The sequence below is a fragment of the Melozone crissalis genome, unplaced genomic scaffold, assembly GCF_028551555.1.
Source record: "Melozone crissalis strain CALT ecotype California unplaced genomic scaffold, PUWL_Pcris_2 ptg000038l_1, whole genome shotgun sequence".
Taxonomy (NCBI): domain Eukaryota; kingdom Metazoa; phylum Chordata; class Aves; order Passeriformes; family Passerellidae; genus Melozone; species Melozone crissalis.
In genome coordinates, this window is record NW_026535816.1 from 5,009,409 (window position 1) to 5,036,264 (window position 26,856).

Consider the following 26,856-nt stretch of genomic DNA (forward strand, 5'->3'; position numbering starts at 1 on the left):
GGGCCTCTGCTTGGGCCACCAGCAGGGTAACACCACAGCATCCACCACAAGAGGAAGGTGCAAACCCAGCGTGAAGTCACTACTAAGTCTCTGAACCCAGGAAATCTTTATAAAAGGAAGAGATGAAACAAGGAGACTTATAAAGAACTACATTTATTTTTGTTTACAGCAGATATCATAAATAAAGCTAAAACAATTTTCACCATGTGCAAAATACAGAATTTCCATGTGAAAATTTAAATACAAAGTTAAAAACTATTTAATAAAAATATTCAGTTAAGATTATAAAGTAAAATGAAGACAGAAGATTTAGGAGGAGAAGGACAGAATCCTCACTGAGCAGGAAGAGCAAGGAAGACTCTGCAACAGAGAGTAAAAAACACAGCAATAGGAAGGGTTTGAAATGGCAGACCTTTATGTCATAACCTTCATATTAAAGCATGCTGAGCTTTGTTACAACACACTGCAGCCCTGAAATACACTGGGAGTCACATCCCAGCCATTTGTGCAGGAAATGACGTTTGAAACACTGAGAGATTCTGTGTGGGCACAGCATGGGGACTTTCAGAGCCATCAAGTCATTTCAGGATACCCACACAAATAAATACAAGTGGCTGAGTCGTGCAAATGTACAGACCAGCAAGATAAGAGCTCTGGCCCTGCTGCCTTCCACATTCCTGGCTGAGGTGTGTGAAATGGAGTAGATGGCAGAGGATGTTTGGCCCCCCCTAAAACTGCTCCTAAGATCAATTCTCAAAGGCCCTTCCTTCCCTTTGAGAGGGGTCCTTGGCAGGGACAGCAGGGTTATGACATCAGCCAGACCCTCAGTGTACTTGCTGGTCACCCTGAGCCCTTGGGTCTTGCTGGGATTCATTTCCCCTTCTAGACTGTCACCTAGTGATTATACAAACTGAACCTTATGTAAAAAATTCATACAAAACAACGGCGGGAGTTGGTCATGGAGAGGGGAGCAGCAAGAGAAACCCAATCATCAGAGTGCCAGGCAAGGCCCAGGCAATAAAACCACCCAAACCAAAGCGCTCTGGCATGCTGGTAGTTCAGCCTGAGAACTACACGCACTTTTAACTTATTACCTTTATTACATATGTTATTATGTAAAATAACAGTCAATTTTAGGCCTGTCTACAATGTCACTTGGGGTGGAAGACTAGAACTTGCACAGTTTAGGCTACTTTGCCTACAGAACCTTTTACACCACACTTTTCCAGTAGGAAAGCAGGGAAGTGCTCAGACACTGCTTGCTCATTGGGTGTGTGAGCTCAGTGCAAAAAGGTGCTCATGTTAACCCAGAGAATCAGCTGGGCAATCTCACCCTGACCTTATTACACATCTTTCCTTCAGTTCTTTGAAAGAAATAAGGCTTTAACAAGTTCTTTCAAGAAACCCTCTACTGCCTAACTTACCTTAAAGGCACAGGGAAGCGCACATGCACAGACACAGAGAGAAAAACATTACTTTTTCTAGAACTGTGAACTCAGCAACAGGTTAAATAATCATGCCAAAGCTCTATTAATATACCAGACACACAGATTGCTTCAACAGTTAAAAAAAAACAAACAAACAAACCAAGAACACACAATGAAATGCTTTCAAACAACAGGGTTAGTCATGTAATTTTGGAACTGGAAAAAAAATCACCTGAGAGCAGAAAGGCTTCAGCCAGTGAGCGGGTGCAGCACCGGAATGTTGAATTGGACTAAAAGCAATGAGGGAGATTGGCAGAGAAGACAGCAGGGAAGAAAACACAGAACTTCACTTGGTTATGTAGGAAAGCATCAGGAAGATTACATAGGTACAAAGAATAACTGGCCAAAATGGAACTGCCTTTTTTCATTCAATTATCAAGGAGGACAAGCAGGTATGAGTATTACTAGCAGAACAGTAAGATGAAGAAGTCGAAAAAATTGAGCAATTGCAGTAATACCAATAAAATAACCCTCCCAACAGAATCACCTGCAAAATCCCAGTGGAATATGCGTGGCAATTAAGATTCCTCAGGAAAACATTTTCATTACACAAGTTCCTGAACTCTGCTGTGGAAATGTAGGGATTTATGCCCCATTATACAAATCTATACAAAATCAATACCATATTTTAATTTGTTTTTAATCTTGTTTTTACACTTTCTACTAGTAAGATTCATTTGGTTTAAGTTCATTGGCCAGAGACTTCCAAGTTTCTTGGAAATCTTCTACATCTTCTACAAAAACTTTTGTAAATCACCATTTTCCCTACGTCTACCATTATGCTCTCTCTGCCATAGTAAACAGCAGGAGAAAACTTTAGGAAGAAGTGTTCCTAAAGACTCTCCTATTGACAAACTGAAACCAAAATTGATGGCAGCCCAAATTTGGAAACTCGACTGCCCAGCAGTTTGCTGTGCTGCAGGAGTAACTACACTGCAGACTGCCTCCTTTTTAGGGTGAAACAGTTTCTATAATTAGAAAATAATTAAAGATAGTACAGTGTTTCCAGGTCAGGTTTTTTAAATGCTGTAAGAAAGGTACAGATACATTACATACATACAGATGGCCACCATGTAACTGTAATTATTGCTGTGTCCACTCAATGTCATAGCAAAGTTTGGCTGAATACATGTTTGAGCATTAAAGGCAATTTTTGTCAAAGGAATGCTACCTTTTATCTAATAATTTTCTTCAAGCACTTTTTCAAGTTCTGTGCATAAAAATAACATTTTTTACCCCAAAATACATAACCACTCTAAAATGTGAAAAGCTCATCCTCATAGTTTAAAGAAAGTCAAACTATCTAGAAGGAAGATCCAGTTTGTCATTTATTCTAAACAGCAGACACATTTCCTTTTCATACCTAAGAGGCAAAACAATTCAAATCATCTTTTCCCACATTATAGCAAATCAAATCAAAACAAAACAACAAACCCCAAGGCCTGCCAGCCCATAGGCAGCACTGTCATTTGGGACCACTGGCAGGTGATCCTCAGTTCTGGTACTAACTGAATGCAACAGTATTTCCTATTGTTTATGCCACATTCTTCTGGCTACAAATAAATGCTACAGATGCTTTTCATTTTAGGCTACACATATTAGATTTACCTATTTCCTGGTAAACTTCTGAATATAAGTAAGTACTTGAAAGGCAGGGAGCATGCTTACCTCGCTGGCTAACTAGGCTGAAAGTAATGAGCATTGGGATGTCACTGTGTCCTTGCTGCTTAACAGATTAAGGTAGACCTTCTGATTAAGGTTGAGGGACATCTGAAAGAAATTTACTCATCTGCTGCTCCAGATAATAGAATTTCACCTTTCTGCCACTAGGTGCACACGTTGAAATGAATTACCCAAGTAAGAAGTTATCACCTAAGAATACATTTTTTGGCTTTTGATGTTTGTTATAAACCTGCATTTTTAAAAAAATTCCAAAAGAGACTGGGAGCAGTGCCTGCACAGAGGCACAACAGGAGTGACTTCACTTACAGAGGAGTGCTCCATAAATTGATATGCCTCATATCAGCCACCAAATGAGGAAGCCTTGACTTGAGGAATGTTCGGTCTACTTCTTCCTACCAGCTTCTTTGACTTAAAATTTCAATCAAGTCTTCACTCAACTATCATTTGCTCTTCAAATTTATTGAAAAACCTCAAATAAATTAGTAGAACAGATAGTACCCACTATCAACAAAAGGTATCCATCACATGTAAAGCAATGTAAAAGGCATTTGACTTGGAGCAATGTGAATTATGTACACTATTTTTTTGAAACATATTAACGCAAGTAAAAGTCTCATAACCTAGAGCAAAGATGAAAGCAAGAAGAAAAAAAAGCTACGTGCTTTACTCATGTTTCAAATCCCAGCCATTTGTCAGAAATATTCCTGAAAGAACACACATTTTTTCATGGTCTAACTGAAAAAAGAAAAAAATAAGCTGGGGAGAATAGGAGGAAAAATGGTTTCAAAATGTACCATCTTCTCCAACAGTCTGATCACAGAAAATAACAGGGAGGGAAATAATCTAGAAAATATCCTTCATATGACTCCATGTTCTGGAAATGTGTTTGGACACTGTCCTTCATGCTCTAACATACAGTACATTTTATGTTGAAAATTCCAATTGTACCTCGCTTCTATCAGAAGGAATCCACCATTCAATGAAGTCACGCGTCACATTGCACGAAGAGCAAAACCAAAGCCCTCCAAACCAAAAATTCCCCTCGAGAAAATAGCCAGGCTGTTAATTTTGAAAATTCGAAAGGCACAACTGAGCAAGACACGCGGAAAGATTCAAACCCTAGAGAATCTTTTCACCCATTCAAGCACGTTTTCAAGTGATAGCTCTGCTTCCCGGTACATGTGAGCGAGTACCTCTAGGAGAGCGCAGAGGAGCGGCACCCCAAGGCTCAGGAGTTCGTACAGGTAGGTATAGTTATATGCATTGTCCCTGAAATGGAGGTGGGTAGCGTGCAGGACACCATGCATCCAGTTAGACAGGCGGCTGGGAATGTCAAGCAGATCCCTGGTCACCCGCAGGGGCCAGCTTAGCGCGCCCCCTAAGAAGGAAGTCAGGATACCTGGGGACCTGTCCTCTGGACTGCTAGCAGTGGACAAACTGCTTTCTGTGGTGATCTCTGTGGGTTTGGCTTCCGCTTTCTTCCACGCGTCTATCGCCTCCTTAGGAAAAACGGTAAAAAAAATAAAAAGTGTTAAATATGTTTCTAAAGTATGTAAGTCCAGTTTCTGCTACTGTCTTCAAGTCTTTACATATATTTTCATTTCCAGTTGCTCCAAAGTTCAACTTTATTTTGCATAGAAAAGCTAAATTCCATTGAGAACCAGATTATTAGATATGCCAAGCTCACAGAAGGAGGAGGTTTGTACTTTAGCACTGATTTTACTGCACATGAGGTAGAAAACATCCACACACACACACATGTATTTCACCCTGCCCCAGATAAAGGTGCCTCAGCATTGCATTGACAATAAAATCTCTCCATACCTTTCCATGGATCTGTATTGTTGCCCTTCTCTTTCTGTGTTTCGTACTGATTTTGCAGTGCGTAAAATGAGGTTTACAGTAAAATTTACCTACAAGAGGGAAAAATCATCAGTTACAGGATACCTTATCTATACATATATGGAGTGAAAAATCACTGTTGCATCTATTAAAAAATGAAACCAGGAAAATGAGCAGTTGGGCAGCAAAATGAAAGGGAAACCTGGCACTGATTCTGACTAACAGCTCTGAATAGGTTTCTTTTACAGATTTGCACATTAGTTCAGTAACACAAGGTCATTTATCTACCTCTCAGGTATAAGATTAATAAACAGCAAAAAACCAGCATCCCATAAATACAAAGTTACAAACCAACACAAGACATCAAGCAGAAAAAAAAATGTCAATAATCTTCTCAAAAGACATTTTTCACAATCTCCACACAAAAAGAACCACTTTGACCTTGAATCTTTAGTATTTTTGCAGAGGGAGATCAGGTTAATACTCTGATCTACTCAAGTACTTTGGAAGGGACAAGAGAATTTCAATTCAGTTTGATAACTCCATTACAAACTTTAAAAGAAAAAAGAAGGAAACCCCCAGGATTTATGTGGGATGAAGCACCCAAGATCTGAACCTCTTGTTCTACAGCAGCCTGGAGCCTGGAATAAATCACACTGTGCTTGGTCAGTCCTACTGCTTTCAACTCCTGACCATAACACTGTAACAGAAATAACCTACATTCCCTGCATCCATGTAAATCTGCCACTGTTATGGCTTGTCCTTGCAGATAATGTTATTTAATGGCCAGCTTTAAACGGAGATAAGAATAACTTTATATTATTGGAGAAACCTCACCCCTTTTTTCCCCCCTTACTCTGACCTGTGATTTGACAAACTGCATTTTGGTTACTCAACTTATTTTCCACTGAGGATTTTTTCATTTACAGCTCAGGTCTGTCATAACTCAACACTTCTGAAAAACTAGGACTGCATGTACAAGGACTCAAAGATCAGCAGGGACACAAACAGCACACTTGGCAGATCTCCTCCTGACCGTGCTACCGGGACAGACCTTTCTCCTTTGTTCCAGCAAGAGCACCAACCTCAGACATTTCAAAATACTCCCAAATAGCTCCTCCATTACCTTCTTCAACATCAAAGGCATAAATTCCTAAGCGGAGTGTTGTAGAACAGATTTCACACTTGAAGCACTCCCTGTGAAAGAAGTGGCCCTCTGCACTCAGCCTCTCCATGACATAGACCCGTTTCTTGCAGAAATAGCAGATGTCACTGCCCCCGATGGACTTGGGGAATTCTTTTCGCAGAGAACCCTGTTCAGAGATAAAAACAGAACATAAAGCTGTGGCTCCACACCCAGATATAAATCCTTATGAAGGGGGCAGCTGCTTTAGCTTCTTGAAGGGTTGTACAGCACCCTCCAAGCAAAATTACAGTAGGCATCAGTCAGCTTTTTAATTACTCATTACTGCAATTCTGTAGGTTTATGCAAAAATTAATAAATCAGACGTCATAAGGACTTTAAAGGGGTGACTTTGATGCTGGACTTGCATCCAGTTTCCCTCTGGGAGTTCACCAATATTTTGATTAGTCAGGTCCAAGAGCAGCATCATCCCTGAGTGCTCCCTCATCACCCTGCACCGTCCTGGCTCCAGGACTCGTATCTCTCTCAGAAGGTGAAGACACACCTCACCAGCCTCAAACAGCAGACTTGCATCTGCAGCCAAGCAAAAAAACACCCTGAACTCAGTTCAGACACAATCTGGAGGAAAATCCAGGCTTGTGCTTTAAGTTTCAGGAGGAAAAGCAGTCTTCAAACACTCCATCCTTCCCATGGCCACAGTCGTGCCTCCCCTCTCAGCCGTGCTCCTCCTGAGACCACAGCCCAACCTGGGGCTTGGTTAGCTTTAAAAATCACTTGGTTTCCTACCATACACATTCAGAACGTTTTTAATGCATTCAAAACACAATCCATATTAACCACATTAAACTATTTTGAAAGTTTGCTGCAATTAGGCTGGTAATGGACATTCTTTAATTGCCACAAATTTCACCCCCTCTTACATACGCATGCAAAAGGTACAGAAAAGTGAACTAGAAATTGATTAGATGCCACTGGACTTCCCTTTCCTTATTAGAGGCAGGTATGAGGGTGTTACTTTGCATTACTGTGTTACAGTTGGTACAGGTGAGCGTGCTGTGCCTGCCACATCCATCACCACCTCCCTCCCCTTCCGCTATCCCTGCTGCCACAGGAGAGCTACCACACGTGGCATGGAGGAGGAAAGGTCCAAGGCACATTCAGACAGTAGCACACAGTCCACACAACTCATCTTCCATTTGTGAGCAAAAGGCAGCCTTGGAACAATTGTTTAATGTTAAGTAGAACTCACAAATGTCATTGTCACGTAGTCTTGCGCTTAAAAGTTGAGAATTCTATTCCAGATCTGCCATTAGTAACCCATTTTGCTCTGATGGATCATTTTAGAGCATGAATCTTTCCAAACAAACAACCATGCAAATGGAAAACCACACAGATGTGCTTTTAAAACCATGGTGTTAATAGATCAGATAGTTACAGTGAAGCTGAAACAACTGAGTTTAGTGCTGGCTGGTAAGTAAAGTGTCATCAGCACAACACAACACCTTACTTGGCTTCTCAGTACCTGACAGCCCTGAGTGGTGGAGGCAGCAGATGGAAAGTGAGGAATGGGGCAAGAACCTGCAGCTCTGTCCAGAGACCGCTTCTGAATTCAAATTCAACACAGAAGAGTGTCAGAGTTGAGAAATAGCCCTCTTCAAAAGGAGGCACAGTGATTCAGCATTCGAGTGTTAAAAATAACTGCATAAGCATGTACTGCACAAAACTTTCTTTAGAAGCCACCCTGAGTAATAATTGTCTTCTGTAACTAATTCTACAGTAATTACATTTAATAAAAGCCTCCTGAAGTTTTAATTCAGTAACAGAAATAGAAATAGAAGACGTGGAGAGCAACATTTCCATCAGCACATTGTGCCTACGTGCACTTGATTCCTTCATAAGGCTTCAAGTGCTCCACATCTGGGGTCTTAATCAGGATGGCATTCTGGGAACTTTACTCTTAAGGCAAGTTACTGTTTCTTTGTGGGTTTAGTCTTACCAGTTCAAGCTGTGGCTTGGGTCTGTGATCATTCACATAGAGATTTACAAGAACTTCAGCCACAGCTCCAATTGCACGTGAGACCTTTCCTACAGTCATCTAACCAGGAAAGGGAGGAAGATGAAGAATAGAAGGAAGAGCTTTAGTTACCCTTGAAAGAGAATTTAAAGACAAAAAAGGACAAGAATGATTTGTGCACATGCAAACATCGATACAGGGAGGCAGGAGGAAGAGCAGAGGGGAAGCCCAGCAGAGCACAAGCATGTCCATGCGTGACCAGCGTGGGGCCACAGAAGGCTTCTGTGCAGCCCACAGACTTTTCCCTGAGGATGATCCTGATGGGAACAAATGCTTCTCCTCAAGGCTTCCTGCTGTGTCCATGAAAGGCTGAGCTGGGAGCCACTGCCTGGCTATCTGAGCTGGATGTTCTGACATTAAAAAAAACCCCTATTGTTCACTTCAACTTCTCTGGGACTTGGTTCTAACATTTCAGAACAGGCGGTGGGATTGAACTCCATATTAACACTCCCCAAACTGTGACATTTCAGGGAACATTCTATGAAAATGTATGAGCCAAGTCCCACACAGAAATGTTTTGTTGGTGCTCACAGGGCAACCATTTGCCCTCTCCCCAGTGACTCATGGCAATGCCAGGGAAGACTGGAGAAACCACGCTCATGAGAGGGAAACTTCTCCTTTAATCTGCTTCATCACACTGCTGCAGCCATGAAAACTAGGCTGTTTTTAACCAAATGCATCGATCAGGCCTGCAAGAAGGCAGCAGTGGCTCCAAAAGCTCAGTAGACAGACCAATGACTGCATGGTGTGTGTTTCCCTGCCCAAACCCCTGCCGGGGCACCAGAACAGGGGAAAAGTGTCTGTGCATGAGTGTGCAAGGAGCAGCAAGCAGGCAGGTACTCTGCTTCTGGAAAACAGACAGTAAAGGCTTCACAGATTCACAGAAATATCCTCTGCTCTAAATCAAGTTTCCTGTATTGATTGGGATTTCAGCTTTCTAGTCAATGCAAGGTCCCACAGCCTCCCTGGCAGCAAATGCAGCAAGGGCCATCCTGGTCTGGCCAGGGGTCTGGCACTCTGCTTCTGAACTCAGGGCACTGCTTTTTTCCATGAGGACAGATACATGATATCATATCTAACACTCCTTTTGCCTCTCACAGGGCCCAAATCTCAAGGAAGTCACCCTCTTCTCAGTGAAATAATCTGTCTACTGCCACCACACCAAGTCCTGCTAACTGAAGGTTTTAAAATACCAGAGAGTTACCATGAAGAAAGGAAAAAATATAAATGCAACAGCATTTGGAATACTTTAAAACCATTTTAAAGCATTTCTGATCAAGTTTAAAAACACTTATAAGGCACTATGGATGTGTTTTCAAAAATTATTATGGATTTAAAAATTCAAGGGAGTATGTCCAACCCTTTACAGCTCCCCTTATCTTTTGAGAGTTATCTCATAATTAACTTGATATCCAGGCAGGTACAAAATATACACATTAAGACTACAAAGGCCGTTTAAGGGACAAATTTCTTTCCTGTTTGGTTTCAGTTAGTATAAAAAGAATTTAAAATATTATTCAGTATCTGGACCAACTTGTGGGTAATAACTGCAAAGTGAACTGCTATTTACATACCACAGCACTGTCCCAAATGGCACATCAATTCCTAAACCCCTACAAGAAGCGCTACTTGCTACTACAGGAAAACTATGTTCCTTTGATGTTCCTTTGATTTTTTTTTTAAGAACATGGAACAAAAAAAAATTTCCTCCCCAAATTCTGCACCTCTGAATATCCAGAGCCATTTTCAGGCCATGTTGTACATGTACAAGTAATGTACATGTAAACGTACAAGTTCTTGTCCACAAGATCCAAGGTAAAAGAAAGTGTTCAAAGTCAGTTGAAGCAGAAAGTTTTCCTTGAACTAGATAAATACTGGAGCAATCAGTTAAATAACAAGGTAGTGCTTAAAGTGAAAGTAGTTGAATTTCAGGAAAAGTATCCTTGAGCCTGAACTACACCTTGAAATTTTTCAGGTTGGCTGATTTCTGTTCTCCATCCATTGGAACAACCTATGTCAACATTAAAGCAGTCAAAACAAAAAAAAAAAATGCATGTTTATACACACTTTAAAAATGCTATTAAAAGGAAATGTTCCTATAACAAATGTGAATTCACATTCCAAGTAAAAGCAAGTGAGATTTCACTTTAATTTAGCAACAATGCCTTTAAAACCATGCTTTAACTTTTGGTCAGCCCTGACTTGGTCAGGCAAGAGATCTTTTGCTGTACATCCCTTCCAACAGAACGACTCTGTTCTGCTCCAGTGCCACTCAGTCACCAAACAGAAGCATCAGGGCAGGATGAGGATCCACCAGGGCAGCCCCAAGGGCACCTGCCACCCTCAGAGACACCAGAGAATGTCCCCAGTGCCCTTGAGGCTGCTGCTCTACTGAAGGCACACACAGCTTTGTACTGCTGGGGCCACTGTCTGCATGGAACAGGCTCCTGCTCACAGCTCAGGCAGCTTTAAAGCCCTGGCTGAACAGGAATCCTACAGAGTTACCTTAGATGGTGAATTTCAGGCAACAAGCAGAAAACACTTAAAAATCCCAAGAGTTTGTGATTTCCTCAGACCGTTGAGCTGTCAGTGGCACACTGCTTTTCAGCAGGTTGACCAGGGTGGTTATTGCCATGGGAAGAGAAAGCTGCCTTCTGTATTTCCCTGTGTTATTATTCAGAACTGCACAGCCAGCCAAGTAAGCCTCAGTAGCATTCTCATAAAACAAAGGAACTATCTGCCTCCAACAGCATACAATGCTTTCCCTTTGTTCTTTCATATCCTTAATGATTTTCCTGGTCTTATTTTGCTTTGAGGGTGATTTATTTACTTTGTGTACAAGCTGCTACGTGTATTTTCCCTCTGAGATAAACAACATTTGAGTAATAAGTTACTGTGTGTAGGAAACACCCCAGCCCTGCTTGCTGCTGGCAATTAGAGTCACGTCACTGAAGGGAAGTTGTTGGTCCAAGCTCTGCAGGGAGTAAATTGATTGCAAAAACTTCCCAGTTCTTATGACACACGGTGAGGACTCACTCATACAAAGCTCAGATGAACAGAGTTTTCTGAAGGTCAATCCAACCTTGAGCAGAAAACAGGAATAATCAAAGCCCAGCCTGTAATGTAATATATGCTAACTCATTATTCTAGCTATGTGAATTTTGACAGCTGATTGAAGCTAGAAGGCACTTTTGATTATTATTGACATATTGCACACAGAAGGTAATTCTTACTAAGTTGTAATGACTGCATGTCTTGAAAGAAACAATACAGTCCCACAGCCTTCTTTTCAAGTGCTCCTTGCAGGACTTAGACTTAATAACAAGTTTCTGTAATTAGACAGTATGATTTCATAGCCACCCTTTTCAATAACTGTGTCCCCATAACTAACACTGTTCCAAGCAAAACTGAACAGGTGCAATGGTTTGTCATGTCTGGTAACAATCTCAGAACTCACCTGAAATTTAAATGACAGCACTAGCTATTTAAAACCATGGGAGGGTGCTGATATTTATAGGTCATACATCATGAAGCCTTACAGAACTCTAAACACTTCTATTACCTTCTGTCTGCTGGGGAAAAAACAGAAACACTGACAGCAACACACAGCAGATCTTCCTGTTGGTTTATCAATCCCAAAATACTTTCTGATACTGAAGTCTACACTCAGCTAATGATACTTCTTAGAACAGAGAGCAGAAATTCACATTTTGAGACCCATAATCCCCCTCCTCAAGATAATGGAGACATAGGCAGTTCCTGGCATATTCACAGCAGAGGTCCAAACATATTGTTGAACAGCACTTGAAAATGCACACTGTGCATCTGAAATACTGTTGAATTTTTATTTATATAGCACTGCATATTTAGCCAGTGTTTTATAGAGCAGGATAAAATTTTCACATTCTGAAAAGTGTGCAATCTGTAAGGATAAAACACAGGGACAACTATTTCACTGTGAAAGGGCAGGGACAGATTCTATTACCACCTGTGCCCCTGACAGGAGGAGCAAAGATCACCCGCTCATTACTAGACCTGCTGTTTAAAAATTCTCCAAACTGCCACACAAAATGCAGCACATTTACACCCATGAAATGCATAGTGTACAAGAGGCTGGCAGCCTGTACAACACATGGAGCTGGGTATGCAGGCATCAAAATGCTCATGCATGTAGATCTGCCAAAGTGTAAATGCAGTCCTACTTAACCAGCCAAATATTTACCCAGTGAGATGAACGTGTATTTACTGTGCTGGTGACAGAACTCGATTTTCTTGCTTCAGCTGAGCTGCATTCTACCAGTATCTCTGGGGAGAGCACTTCTCAGCTGAAGTAAGCCCAGCCTGAGTGAAACCAAGTAACAACAAACTATTGCCACACCATTTAAATACAAAGGCAAACTAATCAAGGCTGGCAGTGCACTTTAAACAAAATCCAGTTTTTAAAATATCCAGAAAAAAAGATTGGTCGGGACAAAGGCTCTCCAAGAAGTGATGTTAAAATCCCAATGAAATTATTTCTCACAGAGTATCCATATGATTAAAAGCCTAGTTCTCATATTCTAAAGGGTTTTTTAGATAGCTTGGGTTTGGGGGGTTTTTTTTTATTCTCTTTGCAGAGTCACAACAGTCCTCCAAATCAAATGAACATCAGCTCCCAATCTTTTGGAAACCATGACTTAGCTTAAAACCCATCACATGCTACACCTCTTAGCTCATAAAAAGTAAGGGGTAAATCCAGGCAAAGGAATTACTTTGAAGCTGAATGAAGGGAATTAGGGGATTACTGCAGCAAGGCACCTGCTGAGCTTGCAGTGTCCTTGAAGGGCCATGTCCCCTGGGTTTCCCTGGGGACTGGGAGCCAGGCAGTCACTGCAACGCTGCCCATGAGCATCAGCCTCTGCAGTAAGAACTGAGTATCTCTGACCCAAGTGTCACCTCCTTCTTTCCAAGTATGGATGTTTCCAGAAGTTCTGCTGCTACAAAGAACTGTATTCTACCTATTCACATGCAGAAGCAAGTTTAAAGTACTAATAATTAAGCAAACAATAATAAAATGTCTGTATTGGTAAATGCTCGTACAATTCTAAGACATGTCCAGTCTCAGACGGGGTTAAAATAACCATGATTGTGCAGGTTTTCCCCTGCAGAGCAGATGGATATTCTTATGAAAAGAAACATAAATGCCACCCAAGAAAACTAACAAACCCCACAGCACACAGTTTGCTTTATAATGTGAAGCTTTCCTCAGCATGCCTGTGGTATCATCCTACAGCAGATCATTTAAAATAAGCAGCAACATAAAATTTTCAGAATTGAAGTAAAAAAATGTTAACCATTTGCTTTGTTCTTCAGCTTTTACCTAAGCCATATCTGATAACAACATTTCTCTTACAAACATGCAGAACTAACAAGAGCAAAAAAAGGAAAGCTTGATTTAAATGTGAATTACAACCCATACAACAGGTTTGCTGGCAGCTCCTTCCATCCAAGCCATTTCTCAAGCACCTTGAGCACAAGTTTGGGTTTTACATGAAAAATCTCTTAATAGAGTACCTGTTGAGAAGAAACAGCAGAGGAAGCTGAACCAACAGATGATGAAGCAGCAACAGCTGAATGATGAGGTGGAGGGCAAGAGGGAGTTGGGGGCTGAGAATGGGGTAAGCCTTTAGTAGGTAGCTTATTCTGTGTAGAGCAGAAACAGGAGAGTTATCCAAGAGACAGTGACATCAACACAGATGTTAAGTTCACAGTCATGCATCAAAAAAACCAGAAACATAACAATGACAGATCTACTCTTCTTGCTACCTCTGCACAGTAAGGACCCATGGAAATCATCAGGGCATCTTCATGGTAAATGGTATTATTGTACTATTTCTTTAATAGAAATATTCACAGTGGGCAGTAAGGTAAGATAGTACTGGGAGAGAGCATAATGAAATCCAGCAAAAACCAGAGTGCACCAAGTACCACTGCTCAGCAGCTGATCAGAAACTGTGAGCCAGCAGTGTGTGCTTAAGCACAAGACATAGTTTATTTGAACACATTTCTCTCCTGCTAAAGCACTCTGATTAGCTTTAGGATTCAGATTGTTTCACCTCAATTGAACTATGCAGTAATATTTAAACAACACTTTTTACTGGTTTCAGTGGAACCCACATTACTTTTCAGATCCACACAGAATGAAAGGAAGTTAAAACCAAAACTACTTCAATCGCTTTCCCTTCATGAATTCTTATACATCTTCCAAATAAGCAGTTCTTCAGGTGCAAAACTTAAAATTCACCTTTGGAAACTCCATGTATCCAAACATTGAGGCGAGATGTGCTGCTTTCTCTTTAATGTTCTTTTTATGGAATTCCCTATTTGCTATGGTCTGAGCTCTTTTCTGCAGTGACAGCCAGGGAAGGACAGCCAAGAAAAGAAAGAGAGAGATTTCAGTTAAAACCACATCCACCAACAAAACACAGAAGTTTGTAGAAAGACATCTTATTGTCTTAATACAACCAACAGTCAACAGAGAACAAGCCAGCAAAACCACAGTACACAGGTTATCACAGAGACAGAAAGGAAAAGAAGTTGCTTGTCACCTGTTTCATTTTTTCCTCCAGGTGCTGAAGACGCTCAAGCACTCCAGAAAGTACAAATGCAGCAGAACAGGCAGAGGCGAGATTTTCAGAGGTTTCTGACAGACTGGGCTGGGGATCTGTTTTGTGCACAGTCTTTGCTCTCCTGGCCATATGATCAGAACCATTTAAAGACTGTTTGGGTTCCCTGACCTCGTGCTCACTCCTAGCTACCACCTGAAACTGGGAAACACTTGAAGTGAACAAAACTCTGCTTTCTGCACTACCATGCAGGATATGCAGCTTTTAAGGATGCTTCCGAAAGAACGGCACAGTCATGCACATAACTAGAAATAAAATATTCTCACATCACTCTTTGCACACTGTCTACTGCACTTGTGGTGCTTGTGCACATGCACTGAAATAAGTCAGTCCTACACAACTTGTGCAGGCCTTGACATCCTTCTGCACACTTGTGAGTTTTTGTGAGTAACCTCGGACAGCAGCAGTGCAGAACAACATCCTCCTCCAGGGTTTACAGCAAAGGTTTTGGGTTGGGGTTTTTTAGCAGCACATCTGTCTAAAACTAAGCTTGCAATTATATTTATGAGGATTTCAACAGTCATTCTTGTCGTAGTTCTAGATCTAGTCTGACCTATATCAGCATATAATGTATTTCAGATTTAAGGCATTTTTTGAGGAGTTCAGAATGCATCTCTGAATTTGAGTTTTCATATAAAATACGTTCTGATCTGCTGATTTCCATATGCAACACAGATCTCATTTCACTGCAGACTGCTTTTGAAGTGCCATTACAGGATGTTTACTTCAATTTAAAACTCTGATGAAAAGTGAGTATCAATACTGTTTGAGATAAGATTGCTTTCAGTCAAAATACTAAGAGAAAAACTTAGACTACATTTTCCCCCATATATGTGATGCTGCAAAAGAGCTTTCAGCAGAAATTCTTATCACAAGTTCTACTTATAGAAATAAAATACCTGGGCACCAATATCAGCTTTTCCATGCTCAAGCCTTTATCTTAGATATTTTTGCCAGGTTTCTCTCTTAGCCTTATCATTACAATAACCCAAAGCATTGGGTATATGCACAAATTTTCAGGTACTGCTGTAGTTTTCTCACATGTTAAAAGCAGCTGTGTAATAACATTCATACAATTTGGAGTCTAGATATGGTAGCACAGAAATCAACACTTATGTTTTCAGGGTATTTCCACACTTTCAGAGAGTTTTCTCGTCTGGCAAAGTAGGTGTAAAATAGCCTTTAATTTCTACTGGCATTTTTACAATTCTCAGCTAAACGTGTCTGTGAACTCTGCAGTTTCCATCCAAATATTGCTTTGTATCTTATGTAGCTCTGCAATAGCAGCGAGTTCCCAGCAGTGAGAGAAATGCTGTGCTTGCCAGGTGTTTGTTACCCACAGGAGCTTCCTACCTGCCTTTTTGGTTGAGGTGGAAGAAGGCTTGGATCCATAGGTTTAGCAAAGCGAGGATTAACAGGAGGGTCAGAGGAGAGCAGGGCTGGTCTATCTGTTAGCTCCTTGTAAAGCATTTTTAAAATTGCAAAGACAGAATGAAGGAGAAGAAAAAAAAAAAAAGGAAGACAGTAAATAGGATTCAAAGAATTTCTGAGGCAGAAAGAAAGAAAAGCTTATTTTAAAGATGCATTACTATGAAGCTTAACACCACATTTTGCATATTTTTGCCACCTACCCATTTTATTAGCAACTTCTACCATCAAAGATATACTTCAAGATGAACACATTCAGTACTTTTTAACAGAGCTTATGATCAAAATAACTCCCTTCAGCATGGCCAAGGAAATCTCTGGCCACTTACCACACACTGAAAGCTCAGGGCATTGACAAGTAGCCAGGTAGTGTGCAAACAACTTTGGTTCAAGGATAGACAAAGTCACTGGACATCTATAAAGCCTACAGTACTGGAGGATATTTCAATATTTCAATAAACAAACAGATACAAGGATGAAGAATTAAGAAAGTCACCATCTTTGTCAAAACATCCACACTTTGCTCATCCGTCCTTCAGGTCTTTCAGATGACAGATCTAAACTCTGCTAATTCCAACTATTTCTGGCTGAAGTGTGATTTTGAGCTTCTCCCCTCTACCTTGGCAGCATGGGATTGTTTTTAAAATACCTCTAGTCACACTAACAACAAACCATGAAAACGCTGTACAACGCACAAATGTATTCCACTCTGCCTAGTTTTGGAATGGAAATGGCAGCCAGACATATCTTGCAAGAGATTAGGTTTCCTTTTAACACTTCCTATGTTTTCCATAAAGACAGACTCCACAGGATATGCAGTGTCCTTTATTTGAAAAACACAGGCCACAACAGGCCTTCTGCAGTACTGTATGCAGCCACCTTAGACTTCCAAATAACACAAATTCCACAGGCTGGCTTCCATGAGATTCCTAGACACTATAACACGGCAATATGTTATTGTTAGATGCATTAGTCAATCTATATGACTTGTATTGAGAGAAATACTTTTAATTTGCATAAAGTATTAAAAAAGACAACCCACTCCAAACACCTAAGAGGCTCCTGCCTTCCTGGGAAATCTGCATGACCTTCACAAGGAGGGACTACAGCTCAATTTCAGAGATGCTTTCATGTTCGTCTCTGACCTACCTGTCTCCTCAGAACTGTATTTGGAGCATTCTCTTCAAACTTTGCCAGCAGCTGAGTTGCCATAGATTTGACTTTGTTCTGGTTCACTCCTTCTCTGCATTCACTCTGTTCTTTCCCATTGTTTGTCCCCTGGCTTGGAAAGCCTGAAGTCTGCAAGGAAACAACAAACTGTGTTTTTCTTATGTTTCCTACAACACTCATGAAGGGAGAGGAGGAAAGAGGTAACATCCTTTTCAGCAAAGGGTGAAAGGAAATACAGTCTGCAGTATACTAAAATGACATGTTTAGCATGCAAAAGTCACCCAAAAAATATTTTCTTGGGTGCCAGAGTACAGTAAAAGGGAACATTAATCGGTGCTGCTATTCATAAAGCAGAGTCACAAAGGTGACTAATCAGAGAAGGGCTAGAAACCAAGCTGCAATGTAAACTCTTCAAATAAAAAACTGTCTAAATAGACAATTAGGAAAAGGAAAAACAAACCAATACCTGAAATGTTCCTGTGTCAGAACAAAAACTAGCGCAATTTAGTTAATGCTCTACTCCCTCCCAAATGATTAAAATTCATTTAGCTCTTCTTTAGTGCACACCACAGTAAATTCAAGATTTCAAGGGAGAGGATTTTTCTGTGCCATGCTCCAAAGGCCAAACCTTGCCCTGCCATCTCTCACTGCTTTCCCAGCTCTGGTGCCCACGTGGACACGGGCGGGCACCACTGAACACCAACCTGCTCAAAGACACCAAAGAGGCCTTTCCGACGCCTCTTGTTCGTCTCATTCTCTTCTGTTTTCCCGTCAGCCTGAAAGGGCAAAGCCAAAACAAGTTCCATGGGTTACTGCAGCAATTCCCAAGTTTACCCCAGCAGCTCCTCCCAGCCCAGGAGAAGCTCCATCCCCAGGCAGGTGAGGGGTGGGCTGTGCTCAGGCAGGCACACACGGTGAGCAGTGCCAGCATCAGGGGGTCTCACTGCCCCCCTGTCAGACCCCCCAGCTCACAGGACTGCTCCCCATGCAGGCGTCAGGGCAGTAAAAGCCATCACACAGCCCCTGACTGGGAGCTCTCACTGCACTCCAGTGCATGAGAACACATGCTTGTACACTGTGCTGAACAGGCCCCACAACTTGGTGTTTATATTTCCCTCTTTCAGTGCTGAGGAGTTTAGAACTCATAAAGTATTAACACATCCTTGAAGAAAAAGGTTTTACAGCATGAGTAATTCTCTGAATTTTCAGCTAGACTGCACTGTTTTCCAGAGAAGTAACAAAATCCAGAAACCCCTCAGTCTTTCACTGTAACCCCCAAATCTCTCTTGAACCATCTGTCTGCATGCAGATCATGGATTCATAGCACAGTCATACTTTCATTTTTGGCTGCATTAAAGGTCTGTCTCCCTCATAAGGTTCACCCCCTGACTATGGCTGAACATTACAACACTTAAGCAACCAAATTGCTTATTTTATGCTCGAGCCATGAACATATTTCACTATTTTACTCAACTAGAGATTACACAAATCAGTAATACTTCATACTCAGTCTGCACAAACTTGAAAAGCAGTCAATGCTGGCAAATTTTTATCACTTCTTATAACATTCAGTCGTGATGATTTGATACGGTGATAATTTATGAACAATAAACTATATTCCACTTATTGGCATTTGCCCACATTGTAACTTAGTGTCTGCTCAGCCAACTTAAAAAACGAATAAAAGGAATAAAAGGAATTCCTTAAAAAGAAATAAAGAAAGATCAAAGAATGCAGGCTTCCTTTTTACATATAGACTGTTTGCAATAAATCATTATGCAATGAAGACAAGTAATCCCAAACAACCTGTGGGCAAACACCAAAGGATTCAGATGACAATATTTCAATTACTTTGCTTTACTACGTTGTCTTTCAAGCAGCAGCTCAGTAAAACCCAGCTTTGCACTACCTACAGTCATCAGTCCACCCAGAAAGGGTGAACACAGAGCAGCACAATGTATTCTGCATAATAGCCTGGGCCACATAAAAGCAGATTTTGCTTGAGTGAGTGGAGCAAAGCAAGATGCTGCCTTTCAGAGATGGGGCAGAAAGGACTCTCATTAACACGCTGACAAAGAAGTGAAAGACAAAGCAATTTAATTGCCGAGCAGGACTCAGAAAGGGCTGCGCCCTGCATTGTGTAAACACCTCCATTCATTTATTAGTCTGGAGCACAGGAAATCTCAGTTCCTCTCCAGCCGGGCTGACACTCCGAGGAGAATGGAAAACATGATCCAGCCCAGCACAGGCTGCCAGAACAGCCACAGCCAGCCCAGCTCCAGGCCCCGCTTCCTGGTCTCTCACAGCCCAGATAAGGATCCCTCCTCCAGCCCGATCCAAGGACAAACTGCATGCCATGGAAGTTCAGAGAGCAACACTCCCTGCTCTGCTAAAGCCTGGACAGAACATTTGATATACATACACCTTGATAATGCTCAGCACCACTTTCTGCAGGGGAAAGAACCCTAAAACTGAAGCCACAGCCAGACCCTGAACTCAAGCAATTGCTTTCCAAGGAGTTTAATTTCCCAACTAGTTTCAGCTGGTTATGGCACTCCCAAGTCTGTCCTAATCCGAGAACCCTGACCCACCTTGCTTGGTTTCACAGCCCATCCGTGACAGAGCTGCAAAACCTCGCACACAATGCCTTGTTTCCCAAGCTGACTGGGGAAATAACACTTCCACTTCTCATTTCCAACGGGCTCCCCTGGTGGGAAACCAGAGGGGCCCTTCAAGCAAATCACCTCGTGCTTTCATGCACTGCCAAGAACTCCAGCACTGCTATGACAGAAGGCTTATTTCATGACAAGAGGTTAGTCAGAGGCTCTATGGCTCAGTAATGGAAAGCTCTCCCCACTGCTAAAAGTCTGTTTACTTCTGCAAGCAACTCATTGAAAAACAACACTGTGGTCATGATAAAGGTTTTCCTTCTAAAGAAGTCACCCACAAGAAAAAGCAAAGTTTATTCTGCCTGTTTGGTTTCTCACAGCTTGGCTATCTGGGAACCATGTCACTTAGTTTTGTGTATATGTGGGTGGCAGGAAAAATTATTTCCCAACAAGGATATTTTAAGCTACTGGACAATTGATTGTCCATAGGTTTTCAAAAAGAGTTTGCAGGACGGAAAATATTCAAGACAAAAGTCAGTGTAGGAAGTATCTGGAAATAATGGAGTAATTCTTCAGGTGAAAAAAATAGAAATCACATTTCTACAAGACAACAGAGCAACAAATTTAAAAAGCAGTATATTAAAATACTGAGAAATGCAGTAGATGTGTACATGTGTTAACTCAGGCCTCTGCAAAGCTTCAAGGCTCTGTAGTCCTTAATCACAGCATGTAAGGGCATGGATTTTTTTATAATACAGGGATATAACAGGGCCTGTCAATAAGTTTTCATTAATAAGTAACCAAGAGAGAAAAGTACACGGGCATGACTAAGAGATGGTTATCCCAAAGTTGCTGATCAACCTGCCCACTGTTTGTCACCATTGCAGGTTTCCTCTGTAGGAGCTGGAAAGCTTCTCTTCAGAACCCTGACAGCATCCACAAACTCTGCAAATCACTGCTTTTTTCAACAAGCAGCACTCCCTCCCAGTCAATAAACAGTCTAGCATAGCACTGATTATTTGAACTGGTATATAATAAAATGGCTGTATATTTAACTCCAGGAATACAGAGCTATAGGACTCTTTTTCTTACAGGTAGAAATAGCTCAGAAAATTATAGCAGTGTATATATAAACACCTTATTTCTGAGCCTGAAAGCTTATTTTCATCTTTTCAGGAAAAAAATATTCATAGGGCAAGTCTTGCTTCACAACTCACCTTTGGTACTCGTTTTCTTGGTAAAGTTAAATTGATATAATTATTAAAGATGAAATTTGATGATTGTAGTGAACCAGGATCATTATTTTCTCCATTTTGCTTCTCAGCAGCATCTGTTGAAAAAACAACTGCTTAGGATATTTACTTAGATTTGTTTTTAAATTATTCTAAGCCAAAGTTTTCCAGTTGAGTGCTGGTAGCAATTGTATATGAGAAACACAGACAAATAAAAGTAAATACATACAATGTAGGGTGGCTTTTTAGAAAAAGGAGGAGAGAAACGCAAGCATCAATGTGCTACCAGGGAATCACACCAACAACTTGATAGATGCCCTCCATGATGTCAAGCAGCAGTCATCCAGCTGCTCCTACTCCTGAAACCACCAAGGACCCACAAAACCTTGGTCTCCAATCAAATTCTCCCCCATTTCCTGTGTTAAGCCTGAGGTAACTCTTGCAGGCCAGAAGGGCTCTGCTGGTGATTTGTGGGAGCAAACAAACTCCACAACTTTTGTGGAAGTTGTAAAGCCGGTATGTTTATTACAGTGCTGGATGTGGGGATCATCACCCTAACATGACATGCGTGCCTCTGGGAACCCCAGATCCTTTTTTACCTCCCTCTCAAACGCATATGCACGCAATGTCACAATAAGCTCATTTTACTGATTTCATGTGACATTTGCCACTAATTCTTCTTTATCAGAAAGAACTCCTGGCTCATTTTGACCCTGCTCTGTCTGTCTGCCCCCTCCTTGTCTCTGTCCTTCAGCTGAAGCAGTTTCTCTGAGAGAACAGGCAGTCAGACTGAACAGCCATGTTTGCAAACTACAGACTTAACTCAAAGATTTACATTTTGCCTAAATCAAAATGGATTCCTACTCTGGAAAATTCCACCCGTGCCTCAGTGGGACAAGCCTGTTGGCTGGGGAGCAGCGCCCATCAGCCGCTCGGGGCGCGGCGCTCACCGACTGCGCGCAGCGGCGTGCCGCGGAACAGCTCGTAGAACTTGGACAGGTAGAGCACCATGCTGAGCTTGTCGGGCTCCCCGGCCGAGCCCAGCTCCTGGCCCGTGGTCACCGGCGGGATGCCGAACTCCCGCTCGGCCACGTCGAAGGCCAGCTGGTTGTTCCTCACCGCGTCCTCTTCGTTCAGGGCATCGAAGTCACTGCGGGGACAGACAGACAGCGGCATCGCTCGTTCCTGCTCCCCTCCGGTTTGCGCCGCGCTCCCGTGGCACAGCAGCACCAGCATCTCACTGAGCTACAAGACCCTCACACAAATCCCCTCATTGCAAATACTGACTTTGCCGGAAATGGAATTTAAAAGCTTTTTCACTGAACTGGACCTTGATGTGGTCCCACAAAAAAAAAAATTTATCTATTGGAGAGATGCAATTCTTCCTCAGAAGTGCTAACAAACCTTTTCCTTCTCCAAATACAGCTGAACTACTACAGACTTCATCCATTAGCAAGAGATTACTTAGGTTCAAATAGTTTTATAAATCATCAAAGCCAGCAGGAAGAAATTTAGGACAGCATTCTATGGAAGTAGCATATTATGTGTGTGCACACACATGCACAGACACTACCTTTCCTTTTTTAATGTGTTACGCACACGGTTTGAGCAGGGACCTCCTGCCCAGGTCATAACTGAATTTAGCAGTGCACTAAATAAGTGCATCACACATCTGGAACTCTGTTATCCACTCTCTAATCCATTTTCTATGAGATCTATTCTAAGACTCTGATCTTTTGAACAGCTTCCAAAATTCATGACTAAAATAAACATGTAAATAAATTACAAAGCTCCAGGCAGGGTAGTTTCTTTCTCCTCACAGTGGAATGCGAGTTTTTGAATTCCCAAAGAACTTCTCCTCTTCCCTCACTCACCCACTGCCCATTTCTGGAGCTGGGAGCTGTCACTGGCAGCCACCTCTCCTGCCTGCCTAGCTTTCATCCAGCCAAGTCCTTCAGCAGGCTCACTGAATGCAAGAAGCCAACAAGATCCAAACACAACATTAATTGAACAGCAGGAGGTCTGTTAGCTCAAGATAAATTTATCGACCTTGTAGAGAGCACTGTAGAGAACATGTTTTCCACAGTCAGCAAAGATTACTCTGCTTTCTGTATCCACTCTCCCAAAAACATCCAGAATTCTAATTCTTTTAAACCAACCCAAGGCCAAAAAAAAATTCCTGCTCTTAAAATCTCAGCTCTTCCTCTGGCAAAACTGTACAAACAAGCACTCTAGGTACCACTCCTATTCTTTTCCAATTTATCACACCTCATAAAAAAGTTCAATCATTCCTTTCATTTATCCACAATAAAGGGAGGATAACAGTAATTCATGTGTGACTCCTAAGGCTCTGTAGGAAGACAAGAGAATGCATCCACTGCATTTTGGAGACAGGTGAGGAGAGAGAGTCACCTTGCTGACTGCACCCAGCGGTGCCAGCAATTGCTATTTCCTGACACCTGCTACACACTGACCTTCTTGTATCTAACTATGGGACATTACAAAATATTCAGATGCACGGAGTTGGGGCATGCAGCACTAGGACCCCAGAAACTGTGCCAAAAGGGGAATGCTGGCTTACACTCAAGCCCTAGGGCAGTTAATTTTCAAGGCCCAGCCCTTGCTTTGCCCATATGAAAGGACTCTGTGCTCTCCTGGACAGAGTTGTGCAAAATCTCCATCTCCACAGTCCAACATTTCCCTCTTTGACTGTCACAGCAACCAGTACAACACATGGAGGATGGCTCATTCAGGTTCACCCAGCATTTCTGCAACAGAGGATTGTGCTTCATGGCTGTGGTTTCAAACAGACACCAAAACCTGTCTCCAGGGATCTGGGAACACAGCTCTACCCATTCCCCCAAAACTGCCAATTTTGTTTTAAACAGACACATGACTCCCACAAACACGATATATCACAGGGTTCAAAACCCTCCTAGCTCTTTGAAAGCACATCTGTTTCATTCTAAACAGCATGCAAGGACATCTAGAAGAAACACAGCAAACCCAACCCCACCCTTCCCGCTCCACACCTGGCCATGGTGTGCAGTTCCTTGCAGGAAGCAGCCACACAAGGGGACTGCAGAGCGCCAGGGCTGCCCTGGTCTTACCCTGCCCTTTGCAAATGCCTCAGCCAAGGAGTTCCCCTGCTGTCACTTACATGAGGTCAGGCCTGAAGCGATGGATGATGGCACACAGGGCAAGGCCACTTTTCCAGGAGCTGGTCAGGTCAGTGACGTTGACGTTTCGGTATCCCTCCGTCTGCTTCTGGCACCACGTCAGAAGCTTGTTAGGTCGAATATCTGACTCTGCAGAAAGGGGAAAGCAAACCTTTCAGTCAGCTTCTCATGCTCAGAAGGCCAGAAATGTTAAGCCACAGCAAACAGGAGATGCCACTTACCCTGTCTTGTGAGGTTCACTGATCTTCGAATGGAGCTCACTCTCTCAAGAGGACACTGCTGTAGCTCATTGGTAACATATAATTGTCTCACCTACAAGGAAAAGCAATCACCAGCATAACATCAGACAAAAAACCAGTTCTGTTTCCAGGTTAACTTTATCAGCAGCTGGTTCTAAATTAAGGAGTCTCCTGAAGATTTTGTTTCCACGCCCCTTGCAGCCCTATTTACTCTTGATAAAAAAAGAACTGATTTCACAAACAAGTCTTTTAAGTACTGACCTGGTGAGGTCGAACACAGCTCGAGTTCAAGTTTGGGTATCTTGTTCCTGGGTCAATGGTGTACTGGTCAAAGTTCTTATTAATGTTTTCAGGGGTTGTCTGAGGCAAGAGTCGATAAATGCTCTCTCTTGGAGAGGAAAAAGATGCAAGATTTATGTATTAAAATAAATATTTATTTATAAGAGATCGGGGGTTTTTTGCAGCTGCCTAAACTTCATTTTGTTTCTGCCAAGACAAGTGTTAGGGACCAAATGCATAATTTATCCATCCCATTCCTTATCCCCACTCAGCAGAAGAATGTCAGACAGAAAAAGGACAGGATGGACACTTAGAGATTATGCCCACATTTTCCTGAGGCAGGAAGTGAACAAGAAAAAGGAGGGAAAAAAAAGGAGGTTACATCATCTAGTCATCTGGTTTTGCTTTAACATCTACTCAAGAAGTAACTTTTTTACCACATAATAGCCCTAAATCCTGTCATCCTGCAATTCCTATAACCACCACAGCTTTTTTTACTATGCTGTTCAATTTTCCATTTGGGATTAGGCCGTGTTTGAGTCATCCCACAGGCTTCTACCTTAAACATTCCCAAAGTGCAGTAGTTAGTAAAGCTCCTGCTTGCATTCCCACAACCATGACTCTTCCTATTACATATCTACCCCAAAACAGCCTGGGCAGCTGTAGGAGAGCAGGGTGGCTGCCAGCAGGACCTAAGTCAGCAAATTCAACCATCAGACCATGATGACGCCAAGACTGCTGCTGTACTTAGCAACAGATTTTGTTGCTCCAGTCAAAAAAATTTTCTGGTGCAGCATTATAATAATTCTCCACATATTTATCAGCCTAAAGAGAGCACCACTACGCCAAAATGCAGAGTTAAAAATCACAGAGACCAACTCTGAAAGCTGTTACTGTTGAAGAATTCATTTAGACTCCTTTCAGGATTTTTTTTTTTATTTTGATGATAAAAAACAGGTGTTGAGATGGCTGGAGGTTCAGGGTTTTTTTGATACAAGGTCCCTTTGCTCTATTTCTTTAAGGACCACACTTTAGTGCCATAAATCAGTGATTTAAACCCTAATACTATTTCTCCTGATAGCATTCTGAAAACCCCTGCCCTGCAGTGGCTCTTTCAAAGGCTGGGAATGCCGGGGGGCAGAGCAGCACTCACCGTTCAGCCAGGACCTCCAGCGGGGGCTTCCCCTGCGCCCAGCCCCGCACCATCCACGCCGTGTCAAAGGCGGCCAGGAAGCCTCTGGCACAGCCAGTGCCCATGGGCCAGAAGGGCTGCAAGGAGCAGTGACACTTTAGTTCTCTGCACTTCCTAACTTCTTACCACAACAGTAACTTTCAATGTCAATTTGGAGTCCAGGGTTACATACTGTCTTGGAAAAATAGCCCAGAAAGAGTCAAAAGGCAACACAGGTTTTAAATGTGCCTCTCCTTTAAGTCTTAGGCAGGGGAAGAAGATCACTTTTTTCACTTTTTCCTTTTTTTTAACTTCTACATGTAAAAACAAATTTCTTAGCCCTAAAAGGTATAGGTTGAGGATAAAAAGAAGACTCAAGAATTATTAAAGGAAAAAAAAAGATGCCCTTTTCACCTCCTAAATTTGCTTTGGACTGCTCTTTACAAATGCCTCAGGCTGTCAGCATGAATTAAAAAAAAAAAAGTTGCAGCATACACTTTTCACTTCAGAAAGAAAAAAAAGGGAACATACTAAGACAAAGTGACTGCAATAATAATTTGGATCAAGTTTTTGTCTATGATGGAATTCAGTAAAATTATGCCATGCACCCAAGCTGAGGACACGGAGCTCACAGTTTTCAGACAGAAACACAAC

The 26,856-nt window shown here is 41.9% G+C and overlaps 1 protein-coding gene across 2 annotated transcripts in view; it reads right to left on the reverse strand.

Annotated features, from left to right (window-relative positions):
* Positions 1-206: 206 nt before the first annotated feature.
* The window catches only part of MICAL2 (microtubule associated monooxygenase, calponin and LIM domain containing 2), a 52,117-nt gene continuing 25,467 nt past the window's right edge, over positions 207-26,856 (reverse strand). Inside the window, exons 8-25 of one of the 2 annotated variants that reach the window (XM_054283666.1) lie at positions 26,185-26,300; positions 25,014-25,140; positions 24,735-24,825; positions 24,495-24,642; positions 22,285-22,484; positions 21,320-21,432; positions 18,198-18,269; positions 17,473-17,622; positions 16,249-16,353; positions 14,818-15,036; positions 14,514-14,615; positions 13,784-13,912; positions 8,153-8,251; positions 6,139-6,325; positions 4,995-5,083; positions 4,570-4,669; positions 1,660-1,717; positions 207-360 (exon numbers count right to left, since the gene is read on the reverse strand). In XM_054283666.1, the coding sequence (XP_054139641.1) occupies positions 1,677-1,717; positions 4,570-4,669; positions 4,995-5,083; positions 6,139-6,325; positions 8,153-8,251; positions 13,784-13,912; positions 14,514-14,615; positions 14,818-15,036; positions 16,249-16,353; positions 17,473-17,622; positions 18,198-18,269; positions 21,320-21,432; positions 22,285-22,484; positions 24,495-24,642; positions 24,735-24,825; positions 25,014-25,140; positions 26,185-26,300 (2,088 nt within the window). In that variant the 3' untranslated portion in view covers positions 207-360; positions 1,660-1,676. Of the gene's footprint in view, positions 361-1,659; positions 1,718-4,167; positions 4,670-4,994; positions 5,084-6,138; positions 6,326-8,152; positions 8,252-13,783; positions 13,913-14,513; positions 14,616-14,817; positions 15,037-16,248; positions 16,354-17,472; positions 17,623-18,197; positions 18,270-21,319; positions 21,433-22,284; positions 22,485-24,494; positions 24,643-24,734; positions 24,826-25,013; positions 25,141-26,184; positions 26,301-26,856 lie in introns of those variants that run through there. The other variant, XM_054283665.1, reaches the window with a different exon arrangement.